General features: G+C 30.9%; 1 protein-coding gene across 3 annotated transcripts in view; it reads right to left on the bottom strand.

The window, feature by feature from the left end:
• Nucleotides 1-6,395: 6,395 nt before the first annotated feature.
• Nucleotides 6,396-17,046, bottom strand: part of LOC106468464 (mitogen-activated protein kinase kinase kinase kinase 4-like) — a 69,897-nt gene continuing 59,246 nt past the window's right edge. For all 3 annotated transcript variants that reach the window (XM_022396796.1, XM_022396798.1, XM_022396799.1), the window contains 3 exons: nucleotides 14,014-14,094; nucleotides 10,577-10,716; nucleotides 6,396-10,203 (listed from right to left, as the gene is read on the bottom strand). In XM_022396796.1, the coding sequence (XP_022252504.1) occupies nucleotides 10,120-10,203; nucleotides 10,577-10,716; nucleotides 14,014-14,094 (305 nt within the window). In that variant the 3' untranslated portion in view covers nucleotides 6,396-10,119. The remainder of the gene's footprint in view (nucleotides 10,204-10,576; nucleotides 10,717-14,013; nucleotides 14,095-17,046) is intronic.

Genomic DNA, 17,046 nt, shown 5'->3' with positions numbered 1-17,046 from the left:
TTTTTGAAGTTGAGTGTATCGCAGAGTTATATTCGGAAAGAATAAACCAGTTTATTAAGTAAAGACTTGTGTCGTTAAAGTTTCGTTGGAACGAAGTTACGGAAAAATCAATTAACAAACGGAGACGTAACAGTAATATAGTGATAGATGGGGAACTAATAGTGTTAAGAGGTATAGATCAGATGGATTGTCCGTTTCATAATGCAGAGTTAATGGTTTATGTGGTTGTAATTCTAGAGCAGATGCAGAGAGGAATGTGGCTGGATTGATCCCTGCAATTGCTCATTCAATTTCTAGATATTTCATCCTAAAGTGGTGTCCTTTCGTACATTTTCTACAGCTCTCTCGATATCAATGCTATAATTTTTTGTATTTCACTGGTGTTCTTTTGTACATCTTCAATTTTAATATTATAATTTTTCTGTACCCTATCTGTAGTTTTTCAACTCTAAATTTTACATGTTCTCTCTTTCTTCTAACAAAGTGATCTAAATTCACAATTTTTCTATAAATCTTATATCTCGTTCTCGTAAATTTCATCCTAAATTTCTGCTTCCGTTTATTTTATTTTTTTGTTTCTTTATTGTTTTCCCACCGTTTCATCAATTCCGGCAAATTTTCGACCTCATACACACACACAGTTGTTCAGCAGTAAGTCTGCAGGCTTGTGAAATTAAATCCGGCTTTCAATACCCATTGTGGGAGGGCACAGATAGCCTATTGTGTAGCTTTGTGCTTAACTGTAACCAAAAACCAATTCTATTGTTGTAATTTAGGTGTTTGTTTGTTAGAAGGTGCGTGTCATTATGTTACCATTATGGTATAACAACCATGGCAATGGTAATGCTGTAACATTGTTCTTTTGTTGACAGTTTTTTAATAATCTGGTAAAAAATAATATAACGTCCAGTCCACGTAAATATCACTGATTTGTTTATTCCATCATTTATGATTTCTACAAGCTTGAACGCTTGTACACTGTCATAAATTGTTTTAGGCCTACGTAACAAATGATATTCAAACCTCTCACAATACTTAGGCTAACGTAAAATTAAATTAACTTACTTTTACGAAGTGACTGCGGAAGCTAACACATTGCCTGATTCAGTCTACTATATCAAAAAACAACAATTTTTTAACTATGTCATACATATAATTTGCTTTTGAATTTATGCTAGAAATTTCACTTTACCTTCTCAGAACTTCCTAGGTATTTTAGGCTTATCTTATTAAACCTTATAATCTGAATGTCAAATTAAGACCCGCAGCTCCCTCTAGCTAACATTTAAGTTACAACATTAAAAATATAGCTTATAATACTGCTTCCCTTGTGGATAGTCAAGACCCTTGAACAATCTTAATTCAAAAATAATAAACACTACAGTAATTTGTCCATTCACCAAGTCTTTTTGGTGTTTTTTTTTTCTTCTGAGGCTCATAATATGCAGATGGGATATCATCTCGTCCTCTGCTTTCACTGGCCATCCTGTCACTGGGTATGTTCTTCCTGTACAGGTGATCTTCTGGAAGTAAGTTTGACAGGAATTCTGGGATCCTCTACAGATTGAGGTTCCATTGAAAATTTCTTCTTTGGAGTTATCTAGTTGTCCATTCTATCACTAATGTACTTTCAAAGATGATCATGGTGGATGACTTTTGGCTTGGAACACCCATCCTTCTGGATTTGTAAACCACATCATTAATTCTTTTCAGTACAGCTCTTGCTTAACTTTTGGGTTTGTCCTTTCTTGCAGAGGGGATTATACAACCATGCCATGTCATTTCAATGGAATCCAGTGTTATTAGCATAAACATCATAGCAACTTTCCATTTTACCAGGAGCCTTTTTTTTTTTAGGCAAAGTCATGTATGTTCCTTAATTTCTCTACATATTATGTGGAAGATTATTCTGAGTGACTATCATCCAGAAGAAAGTACAGTAGGTCTAATGGAACTTTTCATTCTCTCCCAAGCAAGATGGTGAAGTGTTGCCGGTAGTTTTATGTACTGCTGTATGATAACTCATCAGTAACAGTGGAAGATCTTGATCCCACATTTTCTGATGTTTATCCACATACACGACTAACCACTTTAGTGTGCAGTTGTATATCTCCACAAATCTGTCAGAAAATGGATCAATGAGTATTGTCCTGGTGTTTTTAATAACAAGATTCCAACACATTTCTCCAAACAAGTCTGATTTAAAGTTCCATTCCTGATCTGAGTGAAGCTCCTCCTTACTCAATCTTGATACAAGTTCGATGGTGAGTTTTTTTGCAAGAGTTTTTTTCTACTTAGAAACAGTATATACTTCTGGCCCTTTGGTGAAATAGTCCGTTACAACATGATGTATCTATTCCCACTGTTATTCAGTAGAAGAGGACCAAGCACATAAACAGCAACTCTTTCTAGTGGTGCTGCCACACAATACTTTTGTATCTACCCATGCCTTCTTTATTTTTTGGACCTTTTTTCTCACAGCATAGTTCATGTTTTACACCAATTCTCCATATACTCCCAGCACCTAACCCAGTAGAATTGTTCTCTTGCTTGCTCCACTGTCTTCTTAGTATCCAAACGTCCTGCCTTTTGAAGGTTGTTGAGATGACAGAGTGCTTCAGAGTGTAGAGACTAGGGAATTACCAACTGTAGTTGTTATCTCTATCAATTAGTATCATTTCATTTATAACATATAAGTCCTCTTCCAAGCATAAGTAATATTACTGTGTCCAAATACACCAACGTTTTTGGGCTGTTTGAAGTGACTGTGTTCCATGAGGATTTTTCTGTACTATTCTTGATCCACTGACCAAGTGGTTTTGAACTCATATTTTCTTCCTGAGCAACTTCCAGTTCGGTGTTTGACCATATCATTTCTTCATCATCATTGGTGGATGCCACCTCTTGAAATTTGCTTTCCTTTAGTTTGGCCATATTTTCTCTTCTGTGCTTCCTTCTTCTCCCAGTGTTTACACTTTAATTAAAACATGGTCTTTGAAATAATGTGTCTGTTTTCATATAGTTCTGTCCATGGCAACGTATGATGTTAAAGTTGTATTCCTGGAATTTTGCAGCCATGTTACTACTTGGCTTTCTGGATTATGAAAATTCACCAGCCATTTCAAAGCTGCACAATCTATTAAAAGCATAAACTTCTGACCATATAGATAACAATGGAAATGACTCTGGGCTCGAACTACACTTAGTAGCTCCTTTCAAGTTTTACAGTACCTCTTTTCTGTGGCATTCATTACCATTCTATAGCAGGCAATCACGTTTTTTTCCATGTTGTACTTGTGACATAACTACTCTCACTGCAAGATCATTAGCTTCTGAAATGAGTAGATCTTTAAAAGTTGGGTGTTCCAATGCTGGAGTAATTGTCAATTCCTTCTTCAGCTTGTTGAATGCTTGTACACAGTCAGTAGTCCAACAAAATTTATTTGGTTTCTTAGTTTGTGTAGAGGATGAGATATATCAGAGAGAGATTCTACAAAACAATATAGTAAGAACACAGTCAAAGAAATCTCCTTATTTCACACAGGTTCTTTGATATTGACCAATTTTGGACAGAGTCAATCTTCAGTAGATCTGTAGATACTCCTTCTCTGCTAACTATGTGCCCCAGAAAACTCATCTGTTGACAAATAATTCATAAGTCTTGAGATTCAGCTTAAAGTTCTCTTTCCTCAACTATTCTTGAATCTTCCATAGTTCTCTTTCTCTATAACAAATGCTATTACATTATTTATGTAAATTTTTACAGTGTTTTTCTTTCCTACTGTCATACACTCCAATGTAGCTGGATTCCAATTTATCTCTCTTCCAATGATTCTCATTCTAATAGTTGGCACCATGTGCCTGAATTTTAATGGGTGATCTATAAATCAGTTTTTTTGTAGTTAAGAAATCAATCTAAACATAAACTCTTTGTTTGTTTTGAATATTGTACCTTTCATCAAGTGACTGGCATACTGACGATCTGCCAGTATTTGAATTTCGAAAATCATCAGAATCTAACTTTATGGTCCTAATTCAGTTTGAAATTAAAATCCAATGAATGTTTAGAAAGGTAACAAATGTAAAAAAAATATATTATATAAAACTAAGTTAAAACATTTTTAGTAATAACATTTAAGAGATCAACAAAACTTGAACCTTGGTATTTTAAATATACATCTAACTCATGTAAAAATATATATAGAGCTACAAGCAAAAAATGTTTTAGAGACCAAATAAAGCCATTTGAACTAAGGTTAAACTAATTTTCTCTGCCTTCCAGCTGTTTTAATAATTTTTGTTTGTTTTGTTGAATTTTGCACAAAGCTACATAAGGGCTATTTGTGCTAGCCCTCCCTAATATTGAAGTGATAGGCTATAGGGAAGACAATTAGACAATATCACCCACCACCAACTCTTGTTTTAGAATAGAGTGTGGTATTTAATTGTTACTCTTATACTGGATACATGACCCTACAATTTTGTTTGGTTACAGTGGGACACAAACCATGGAAACTAAGATCCACAGTTCAGCATGCTAACAACTGGGATGTGCTTGGCCAATAATATTTGTACTTTCTGATATCATAAGTATATCATTACGACTTCTTTCATGTGTTATGCAAAAGCAAATAGCTACATGATATTTCCAAGTACACAAATGTTTCAAGAATCATAATCTATAGTCAAATGACAGATGAACTTGAATTATAATTGAGCAAATTCATCCAGAAAAATGAACACCATTCTAAGTTTAAGCTTCTTAATTTCGATACTTCATTAAAATCTTTGAATTCATTGAGAAGTAAAATTCAAATTAAATAATAAAAGTTTAATTGCATGTATGAATTTGGTAATAAAATTCCCTTTATTACAAATGTTTGTTGATGTTAAGCACAAAGCTACACAATGGGGTATCTGTTCTGTGCTCACCACGAGTATCAAACCATTTTTATTGGTCTGAGCACTCAGACTTACCACTGAGTCACTGGGGCTGAAGTGTGTGTTAAGGACATGCATTTGATTATCCCTATGATCACTTTATTGGACTTATTTTAACATTGGTCTGAATAAGAAAATAAATCAAAATTTTATCAAATTTTAAACTAACATAGCAAAACATAACCATCTAGTAGCATCTACTATTTCAAATCAATAAGAATAACCAAAAACATTGAAGAATTAAAATTTAATGCATGTGAATTAATTATAAATAAAAAAAGAATAAATCCTGTTCATCAGAAAAAAAAAGTCCAATGTTGTTATAAACAATAACTTTCTTTGGTGTTACAGATTGTTTAAATGACTGATTTAACATAAGTTTAAGTGAGAACTTTAAAAAAGTAATTTAAAGACAAATTAGAAAACAAATCACTTTTATTCTGAGATAAATAACAGTGACAGCACTGCTAAGTCAAATCAGCAGTAAAACAAATATAGATATAACAGTAAAAAGAGTATACTAATTTACATGCACACCTCATAAACATAATATAAACTATAACTTTAAAGTATCGCAGTCCAATATCACATGTTTTATGTTTATAAGTAAAAGAAATATATCACCTAATCTTTCAATTATGTTATTAAAGCCTAAATTATTTTGTGAAGCTTTAGATAATTCCCAATAAATGCATTCACAATAACCAATAAAATATTTTTAATTTTTTTACAACTTCATTATTAACTGATATTGATGAGTTCATAGAAATTCCAATTTTCAGTTTTACATTTTAATTTTAAATCAAATCTTATCACCATCTGGCTTTACTGGAACATAAAATCACCCTATTAATATTCATTAAGTCTTTCTTATGTGGGTTTGTGTTACACTTACAAAACTAATATAAACCAATGTCCTTTAAAAACACAGATAAATGAAATAAATGGTGTTTAAATTCTCCTTATGTAAATATATGTTACACCATTGAAATTACAAATTTCTGGTGGTCTTTCCCCCCTATAAAAAACTGTCAGGCCCTATACAACTAGTAATGGTTTTGTAGTGTATATGTAATCAAAGTTGAAGGTTAAGGCAGCCATATTCCTAAATGTTTAAACTAAATTTTTCAAGTACAGTCTGACACAGTTCCAAAGTATCATTGGTACAAGAGAAATATCTGTGATTTGTGTACACCGTTATTCACCCACAACAAAACTGCTTTTTAAAGAATTTTCTTCTGTATTTATACTGAAATAGTTTCTAAGAAAGCCATGCATTATTTACATTTTCAAAAAGGAATAATAAAATACTTTATAAATCATAATTTAAAAAGTTAAATATATTAAGTTTTGCTTCGAAATGCTATATATTTTCATGTTGTTTTTTTTGTCTGTTTTTATTACTGAGGTTTTATTTCTTGTTCTGATGACTTAAAGGATCAAATGTGTATTTCTAAGTTATTTATTATGGCATTATTACTGTTTAGTATATATTATACTTTTATTAATTTAGCTATCAAATGATGTGCCTGCTTTGACTGATATACGAGAGTGAGAAAAAGTACTAAAACTTCTTTGAGCTGGCTACACAGCATGAATAACTTACTTTTATATTTTAATTTTGCTTTCAAAAGGATTATTTGCCTTGATTCATAATGCAAGTGTGATTAAGAATAACATTATTGATACCAGCTCATGACCTATGGAAGTACTAGAACAGGAATCTAGTGGTAGATAGAAAATGTGCCTGAGGATAACAGCTCATGGCTCAAGAAGAACAGGAACTCAATGGTAGATAGAAAATGAGACCTATGATAACAGCTCATGGCTCAAGAAGAACAGGAACTCAATGGTAGATAGAAAATGAGACCTATGATAACAGCTCAAGACTCAAGAAGGTACAAAAATAACATAAATTTTTAAAGATTCATCCAAAATGTTCTAGATCTGTTTAAAAACGTGTTCACAAACTTCATACTTTATCCACATGTTCTGTATTACACATTTTTTCAGTGAATATATTTATAATCTCTAAGTTATTTGTATAAATGTAAATAAAATGATGACCTATATCTCCAGAATGTAACTTTAGTAGTTCATTATTTTACTATTACAGCTTTGTTAGAAGCTATCGATTTCCTACCAGTTCACTAATCCAGTTGAATCTAAATTGGAACACTATTAACTGTAAATCAAACATCGATACGTGTTTAGAAAGTTCAGATCATATTAAAATAATATCAAACATTCTTGAATTTAAATTGTTGAAACAAATCAAACCAACAATGCTAAATTAATAATATGTGTAAATCAACTATTAAAATCATTGGATTTAGAATAGGATATGTTATGTATATACAATATCTCTTCATATTTGTATATGTAAGTATTACTTCACATTATTATATCAATACATATATATAAAACAATGTCTGAAAATATCTTTCAACCTTTATGAGTTTGTATAGAGACTTCATCAAAGTTCAAGATATCAAAATTTTAAGAATGCTATTAATGTCTCTATGCTAAAGGCCAACCTTTATATTTGTTCATTTCAGGTTTCTTTTTCTTGATGAAAATTGATTCTTTAATCTTTCAGTCTAGAAAACTATGGCATTTAGATATGATCTGATAAGATGTTATCTGTTTGTGGTATGCCATGTTTTTTTCCATAATGTTCTGCAATAGCATTGTTTGTACTGAGGTTCTGGATGTCATGTACATGTTCAGTTATTCAATCATGTATGGGTTGTCAATTTTCTCCTATATATGTGCAGGAGCATCTGCCACAAGTTACTTCATATAAAACATGCTTACTATGACATCGACCATGCAGTCCATATTTAGTGGCTTTACAGTTATTTTTCATACATTGTGTTTCTTTCTTGTATCCTGAACTTGTTATTAAATTTAAGGGAGATGCCTGATTTTTGTACTATTTGCACATGTCTATCAATGTTTGATTTACTGTTAACAGCTTCCAATTTAGATTCAACTGGATTAGTAAACTGGTAGGAAATCGACAGCTCCTGTAATAGCGAAATAATGAGCTAATAAATTTACATTCTAGAAATATAGATCATTATTTTATTTGTGTTCATAAAAATGTCTTGCAATAAACTCCAGTTTGCATTAAACAAAGTTAAGAATAATAATTTTAAGTTATTTGATTTTTTATCCAGGTGTTTCAACTGTAAATGTCTAAAAACTTCTACCAGGTGTTTTAACTGCCTGAAAAGCTGTATCAGGTGTTTTAAGTGTAACTACCTAGAAAACCCATGTTTTCTGACAGTAGATACTCATGAATCTAAATCATTAATATTATGATATATTTCAATAGCAATGTTTTTACTGTACTACTAAACCACATGCAAAAACATGTAAAAAAAAAGGAAAAATATTATAATATTTTAAAATTATAACATGGATTGAATATCACGAAAATAATGCTTATATGGTTAACAACATATCAAACTTATCTATTTATAAAGTGACACCTTGTATAAATAAAAAGTTGAATGTCTTTATAACAATATAAATATCATTTGTATAGTAAAAATGTATTGCTTGACTCACATGATAAGTGACTACTTTAATTTCTTAGCCTTCTGTCAATTTGGATAATTAAGTCTAAATGAATCACATAATTTTAGAAGAACAAAAGCAAAATTTTGTTGATTTAACTCTGAGAAATGCTGTTCCTTTCCTCTATTATCATGAATGTTATGTAATAGTTGAAGCACTTCTAGGTTTTAATCAGGGTATTTTCTTTATATGAATTAATAACCAGCTGGTGATGAATTATATGTATTCTTTGAAACAAGGAGGACAATGAACTTGTAAATAACAAAAACAAAAAAAGTTAATTTTTGGGAACTAATATTTTGCACAAAAAAGAAAATCACCTCAAAGAAACCTGTAAAACATTTTCTATTTCTCAACATGTGCTAATAAGCTGTAATGTTGCTGCTAAAGATAACAACTTTATTATCAGAAGTAGAGCTAAGGAGGTTCTACAGTTACAGATGCATAAGATTGTAGTAAACGAAACTCTCAGGCCAACTTTGGACCAACAAAATATGACTTTTTCATTTTTTATGAAACTGTAAGCTCATTTTTCTTTATTTTTTATTCTCAGTTTAAAAGCTTAGGTGACAGTTGACTTAATTAACAACATAAATTCACCTATTATAAAAGAATAAACTTCTTATTAAGGAAAAACCTGCTGATCATAAACTAACATAAATGTTTTTTCTGTATTAAAAAGGGTTTATATTCAGAAAGAAAGTTTCAATGTTAATGCCATAATAACAACAGATTAGGTTATTTAAAGTATAGAACTGATTTGTTCAATACTTATAAATATTTAAACTAAAACATATTTACAGCAAAGAATAAAGCTTCATTTCAATAAATAACAAATGTTGATCTTCAAAAATATTCTAAGAACTAATTCCAAAACATTTACCTGAATACATCTAATAAACTAATTCATTATGTTTTACCTACATGTTTTTCAAATTCATGTTAGTCATGCTGCCCAAATTAACTACTGGTACATTTAATTGGTAAAGCAGTTAAAATAAAAAGCAACAATAAGCCTCTAGAAATTACTAACATCCAGATCTGTTGTAATCTGAGAATCTGAATATCAATTTTTAAGAAATATTCTGAATAAAAAGAATTCCAATTGATATGCCACAGCCAATATGTTTAGTAGTCATCTTAAAGAAACTGTTTCTTATCAGACTACATAATTCTCAGTTTTCAGTCATGTTACATCTAGAAAAACTGAAAACTCGGGTTCAAAGTCAATGCATATACACATATTAGAAGAGTCCACTTTTAAAGAATATCAGCACTAGCTGCACACAGTGACTGCAATATTTACATAGCTTGGATGTAATCAATCAATTTTACATATGCATACATTCACATACACACACAGCTCATTCTTGCACAGATCTTCTTGAGCAATTACAAGAGAACATAAGCTAAATGACTAAGCTTAAGTCTAGCTGGTAAAAAAATTAATGTTGCCTAGACAATTGCCAGGTAAAGAAATTTTCCTGGGGACAAAATGATGGCAAGGACAGTACTTTTCTGGTACTGTCTGAAGCATGCATACTAACTTTGATGAAACTAACAACCTTGTTAAAGACAACCACAGCCTCAGTATTACCAGTTGGCCATTCCGGGTTTGTTCAGGGTCATGAAATAAATCTGGCATGATGACCCTCCTTTGGCCGAAGAAAAGAAAACCTGTGGCAAAAACATTGTAAGTCTTGTGTTATTTTAAGTCATCTTTATTTACTATTTATTTCCACATCATGCTAAAAAATATATATACAAAATGAAATATTGCAATTAATGCTTCACATACTCTATCATTTCTTACCAACTTAAAGAAAGTAAAATACTCCTGCTTATATTTATAAATGTTTAAAAATAAAGAGTATACTTCATACTAATAATCATCTTAATTTGCATTTGATTAGCTGTAGTGTAGCATATACAAATATCATTAGGATTATTGTAAGAACAGCAACTGATAGAACATTCTCAATAGTATGTAGTTTTGAAGATATTGATGTTACAAAAATCACCATTCAAAAGCTCAAAATAACTATCTCACCTTATCATTTCTTTCACACAAAAACTTTAACTTCTGGGACTTTTTATGCATAAATACTCCATCAAGAAGTCCTGTTTCTACATTCCGAATCTCAATAGCCTTGTTTCCCCAGCCCATCACCTGCCCTGTTCCAATGTAGGCTGTTAAAAAGAAGTTTTATTTAAATAGAAAAAACAGTGATGCTATGGTATTTACAGATTGATTATATGCTGAGATAAGTACAGAATTAATATATAATGGGAGTAGTGATGCTAAGGTATGTACAGATTGATAACACTGGGAATAATGATGTTGAGAGAAGTACAGACTGAATATACTCTGGAAGTAGTGATATTAACGAATGTAAAGACTGATAACACTCTGGGAGTGGTGGTGCTAAAATAAGTATACAGTGATTATACTCTGAGAAAAGTAATGCAAAAGTTTTTACAGATTGATTATATTCTGGTAATAGAGATGCTAAGATAAGTATAAATTGATTATACTGTGAAAATAGTGATCTTAAAGTATATACAGATTGGTTTTACTTTGGAAGTAGTGATAAGTATTTACATACTATTTATACTATTGGAATAGTGATGCAAAGGTATTTACAAATTGATTACACTTTGGGAGTAGTGATGCTAGGGTATGTACAGACTGATTATACTCTGGGAGTAGTGATGCTAGGGTATGTACAGACTGATTATACTCTGGGAGTAGTGATGCTAGGGTATGTACAGACTGATTATACTCTGGGAGTAGTGATGTTAGGGTATGTACAAACTGATTATACTCTGGGAGTAGTGATGCTGACATAAGTATAGATTAATTATACTCTAGCTCCTAGTTTCAGCTTAAGTTCATATATGTTAGTATTAGGTCGTCAAGAAATTAATGTAGCATTTTGGAACACTTTCAGTAACCACCCCCAAAAATGTATATCACGTATAATAGTTAAACAAATTGCCTGAACATCATGTTAGTGTAGCCTATATAATGTGTAAAGTTTAGTATACTCTAATCCCTTATAGTGATGGAACATGATGAGACACACATTCGGCATGTAATGCTGTTTGAATACAAGAAAGGAAACAATGCCTCTCCAGCCACAAAGAATATCAAAGAAGTTTATGGAAATGTTTTTAATGTTTGTAAGTGTCAACGATGGTTCAGCAAATTTTGTTCTGGTGACTTTGGCCTTAAAAACTGTGATTGCAGGGGCCAACTTGTTGGAATTGATATTGATGTTCTGAAGATGCTTGTTGTGTCTAACCCAAGGCAACACACTCATGAAATGGCCCTGAAATTATATGTCTCTCATAAAACAATATGTAAACATCTAAGGAATATGGGAAAATTCCATAAAGAAGGTGTTTGAGCACCTCATGAACTCTCCGATGGTCATCGTTTCCAACATGTGAACATTGCTTTGTCTCTTCTGGCTTGTAATGCGTGTGAACCATTTTTGAACAGAATTGTCACCGGTGATGAAAAATGGATTTTTATTGAGAATATTAAATGCCAAAAACCATGGCTCAGTCCTAGACAAAACCACTTCCAACCCCAAAACCTGTACTCCATCTGCAGAAAGTGATGCTTTGCATTTGGTGGAATATCAAAGGAGTAATTCATTTCGAACTCCTCAATCCACAGCAAACTGTCAAAGCAGAGATCTATAGTCAGCAACTGGAATGTTTAAATCAATCCCTTCATTAGAAATGCCCTTCACTCATCAATCAGAAAGGTGTTCATCTTCTCCACGACAATGCACGTCCACATGTGGCTCGTTTGACGCAACACAAGATTATGGAGTTGGGTTATTCTCCAGATATGGAACCATCAGATTACCATCTTTTTCGTTCACTGCAACACCATCTTAATGAGAAAACGTATGCAAACGTGGCAGGTGTTAAAGAGGACATTGACATGTTTTGAGCTTCAAAGCCAAGTGATTTCTTTAATCAGGGCATTAATAACCTGATTGTGAGATAGAAAAGCATTATTGATAAGAATGGAGACTATTTTATTTAATGAATGTTTTGTTTTGATATACAAGTTGTTCGGGTTTTTTCATCTAAAAAAAGTGACATTAATTTCTTGATGACCTAATATTTCTACCATTTTTAGATTGTGATATTCTGAAAATTTTGTTGCGAGACATTGTTTAAAGAAAAACATTAGAAGTACTTTCTTTTCTCATAGAAGTTAAAATTTTGTTATTGTTCATCAGAAAGCTCCATTTTATACATCCAGTCAGTTTCAACTTGATTAATATTTACTAATATATGTCTTTTGATGCTTTATCTTGCCAACTGCAGTAGTCATCACTTCTGGCTATAAATCCTAACAAACACAAGAAACTGACAAAGATTTATTGACGACCTTTCAGAATGAGTCACCATTATGTTTATCACGAAAAGGCATTGTGATGTTTACTAACAATATTCCTGATCAAGATCAATTTATATTCTAAAAATACACTTTATTTTTAATAGATATTCAGTTTTTTATTTGAGTGCAAATAGATAAAATTGAACATGAAAACATTTTCAGAAATGAAAAGAAGGTCTAAAAAATTACAAAAAAATACTCATATTTGTGGTTTGTTTCAAAGTCTTCTAAACATTTCAGTAGATACCTTTGTTCGCATGAACCGAAGCTCAAGCGAGTCAACAACTTGAGACATCATGAATTACTGCTCAAACCATTATTTACACTGCACCATTGTAAACAGTTTATAATCTGTTCTACACAATCATATTTAAACATTTATTGCTATTTTCAAAAATTAGTTTCTTTAGTAACTGCTAAGTCCAAATGTTGTGACATTGTAAATGGTGGCAACAGTTTGTTTGCTTTGAATTTTGTGCAAAGCCATTCAAGGGCTATCTGCATTAGCCACCCTATGTTTGGAGTGAAAGATTAGAGGGAAAGCAGGTAGTCATCACTGCCAACTCTTGGGTTAATCTTTTACCAATGATTGCAAATCAAGTACTCTAACCATCAGGCCAAAACGTTGCCTGGCAACAAAGAGCAGTAGCAGTAAAACAGCTAAAGAGAAGTAAAATAATGTGGTACACAAGAAAGTGATAGTTTCTTAGCAAATATAAGCCTATATGTTGGGATGGGTAGAAAAAGTCTAAAATAATTCTATAAAATTTGCTTTACAGATGTAATTCCTTGGAGCTGTGCAGAATTGAAAACAAATATTTTTTCATTTGTATTTGCAAATTACATTTAATAAAAATGAAGTGAAAAATGTCAATTGCGAAATTATTGTGAAAGTTGATATAATTTCAAACTGTAATTCTATTGGTTTAAATATTGGTACCTAATATGAGCTAATATGTTTTACAATCTACAGCATCAACAGAGAAACAAACCATAAGTATTGGTTTTGGTTAGATAGATGGACAGTTGAAATCTTATGCAATTCCATATTGTGTTTTACTTACCAACTGATGTTGGCATCTCTCCCCATTGAAGAACTATATTTTTACTAACTCTTCCATAAGTATTGACATAAACACCCTCATCTGCAAAAATAAATTAGCTTTCAGTACTTTATGTTGTAAAACTCTAGAAAAAATAACTGTATACTTTTCAGTGAATGATTTACACTATAAATTGTGAAATGTAAACCATACTTGATCATGAAATTAAATAATTAGACTTTTGTTAGCAGTCAACCTAAAATACCAATTACCTCAACTGATTCTGAATCAGAGTGATAGGAATTCGTAACCAATTAAGGTATATTATGAATGTAATTCTACCAGTACTAAATTAAAAGTTTGTAAAATGCCTAAAGTATGAACCACTAAGTTGCAGCTGATTTAATATAATATTTATCGTATAATGTTAAAAACTTAATATATTCAAACATTTTCTCTCCATAAAATACAAACATGAAATTACAGTGACAAAAAACAGTTACAACAATCCTTGTGTTAATATTAACTTCTGATCAAAGCAAGCTATCAACATCGATCAGTACTAAAAATCAACCAAGGGATGAATATAGCTAATTTAATATATTGCTTTTACATTTTTTACTCATAATGAATAAAAAGTTTTGTTTCAGCAGCTGAGATATATATATCACTGTTAGTGATATATTCAGGTTTACTCCTAATAATCCATATACTAAGTTAATAATGCAAAATAATCATTATATTATAAATCATATCTTTTAAAAAACATCATATAAAACATGAGTAATATTAAATAATTTACATATCAATCTTATACATGGGCCTGATAAGTATTTTGGTAACATTGTTCTTTCATTGGGGGGAAGGGGGGGGTTCTTTAAATTATCTGGTAAAAATAATTCAATGCCAGTCCAATCTCAAGATAGGTGGCCAATTTAAGCAATTTAGGCTAATCCTAAGTCCATATATTACTCTAAAACAGTAAAATAAGCTTTGTAATAAATCCTATAACAATAAAAATTTTACAGTGATAAATATAAATATATTAAAGATTTTAACTAATAATTTTAATAAAAGTAACATTAAAGAAACAATAGAATATAACTTACTTTCAAAAAGAATATCAAACTGACTTTTCTCAGTTTTGAGAGCCAGTAGTAAACTGAAGAGGTTAATATTAAGGTATAGAACCAATTAATGAACTTTGGCAATCAATTAGTTATCAAGCTTATTAATAAATTACAACCAACTAACTAAGTACTCTCATATGAGACTTAGATAGTTGAAGTAATTAAAAACAGTAACAATCAGAAACACTAATTCTGATTAGTTGATTATTTTTGTGACATTAACCCTATACATCAAAGAGTATTTTATAATTGAAACTTTAATATTATCTAAGTTTTAATTTCTTTATTTCAAAAGGAAATATTAAAAAAGCTCAATCTTCACTCTTCTGTCAAGTGATATTTCTGTGCTATGATCTTTCCCTCTTAACTTCAACAATATAGCTTCTATAGTGCCTAACCAATTAGAAAAACAAACTACATACAGTGAAAAGGAAGATTGTAAAATTTTAACTCCTAAGCTTATTGATTTGCTGAGATATCAATAGATTTGTTAAGTCCACCAGAGAAGCTCCTACCATCATTTCACACATTTGAAGATTTCAAGCAATTTATTCACTCTGCCTATTTGTCTGATGGAAATGTTTGTATCCAATAGAAAGAACACATTGTATTGTACATGACCCTTAAGTTCATTTGTTTAGGTTTGGTGGTCAAAGCTGGTAGTTTGAAGTGTGTTGAGCAATGTTGTTGCTCGAGCAGTAATGGAAATTTTAAAACTTATTTATAGCTTAGTTAGAAAGCCAGATAAATTAAAGTAGTTTTGGGACATTACATTTTATTCTAGTACCTGATAAATGTTTTGCATTATAAAATGCAGATTTGGAAGCTACATGAATTATTTTTTGGACAACTAACATAATAACAAAAAATAAGGTTACAAAAGCATGGTTCCCAAGTACAAATGGCCTATCACTAATGTAAGTGCTAAATTTTTTGGTTTTATATATATATATATATATGTTTCATCTCTTGTTATGATTCTATTATAAACTTCTTATGTTATCTAACAATATATTTACTTTGGTGACAAAGTTAGACTAGCTCAAGCAGTTTAGTGCATTCTGTAACCTGATCATTTGTTTACCCTAAGCTATACCAGAAATAGCAATAATTAAAAGCAAGTTGATGTGAAAAGATTGGTAGCTGAGGCTGTTAGGGTAAATAATTGTAATTGTCTGTTACAATCTGCAATCATTCTAAAATAAAAAAGGTGTTTTTGTTTTTATTTTGTATTTTTCAACTTTTCATTTTAAATGTAAATCCATGATATCACTATAGCTAGTGTTAGAGAAGAGAAAATAGGAGGTTCTAGAGGTTATATAAATATGAATTGTAAGATGAAAAGAAGTATTTTTATTCTTAGCATGAAAATCCCTTTTGACTCAGACTGACTTAGTAAAGGCTTCATGATTCACAGAAAAACCTTTAATGAAAACACTTTTTCAAAAAAATCAGATGTTTTGTTTACAACAGGCTTGCAAACATTTACTGAAAGCTTGCCAAGTTTAATGAATAAGATACACATGCTTATTTATTTAAATAAAAATTAATATACCTTTCAAATATGCAACTTAGAACAAAAAAATATAACAGGCATTAGAATAGAATGTCTCAAAATTACTACAATTTAACTTAACTTTATTTTAACTTTCTAGCTAAGCTATAAATATTGTTATGTATCTACTTATTTGATAATTTCTGGTAAAAATTCTTTCCGAGAAACTTCAGTGATACAAGTTCTTTCTCGATACAAACTTTTAATACACTTAACAACTTTTATAACACATGCCATAAGTCACAGTGATTCACACATTTACTTAATTCAGTGACACAAGTCCCTTCTTGATTAAAACTAGTTTATTCTTTCTCGATACAAACTTTGTAATACACTTAACAACTTTTATAACACATGCCATAAGTCACA

The sequence above is a fragment of the Limulus polyphemus genome, unplaced genomic scaffold (assembly GCF_000517525.1).
Source record: "Limulus polyphemus unplaced genomic scaffold, Limulus_polyphemus-2.1.2 Scaffold3016, whole genome shotgun sequence".
Classification (NCBI taxonomy): domain Eukaryota; kingdom Metazoa; phylum Arthropoda; class Merostomata; order Xiphosura; family Limulidae; genus Limulus; species Limulus polyphemus.
This window is presented reverse-complemented; position numbering and strand designations above follow the sequence as displayed.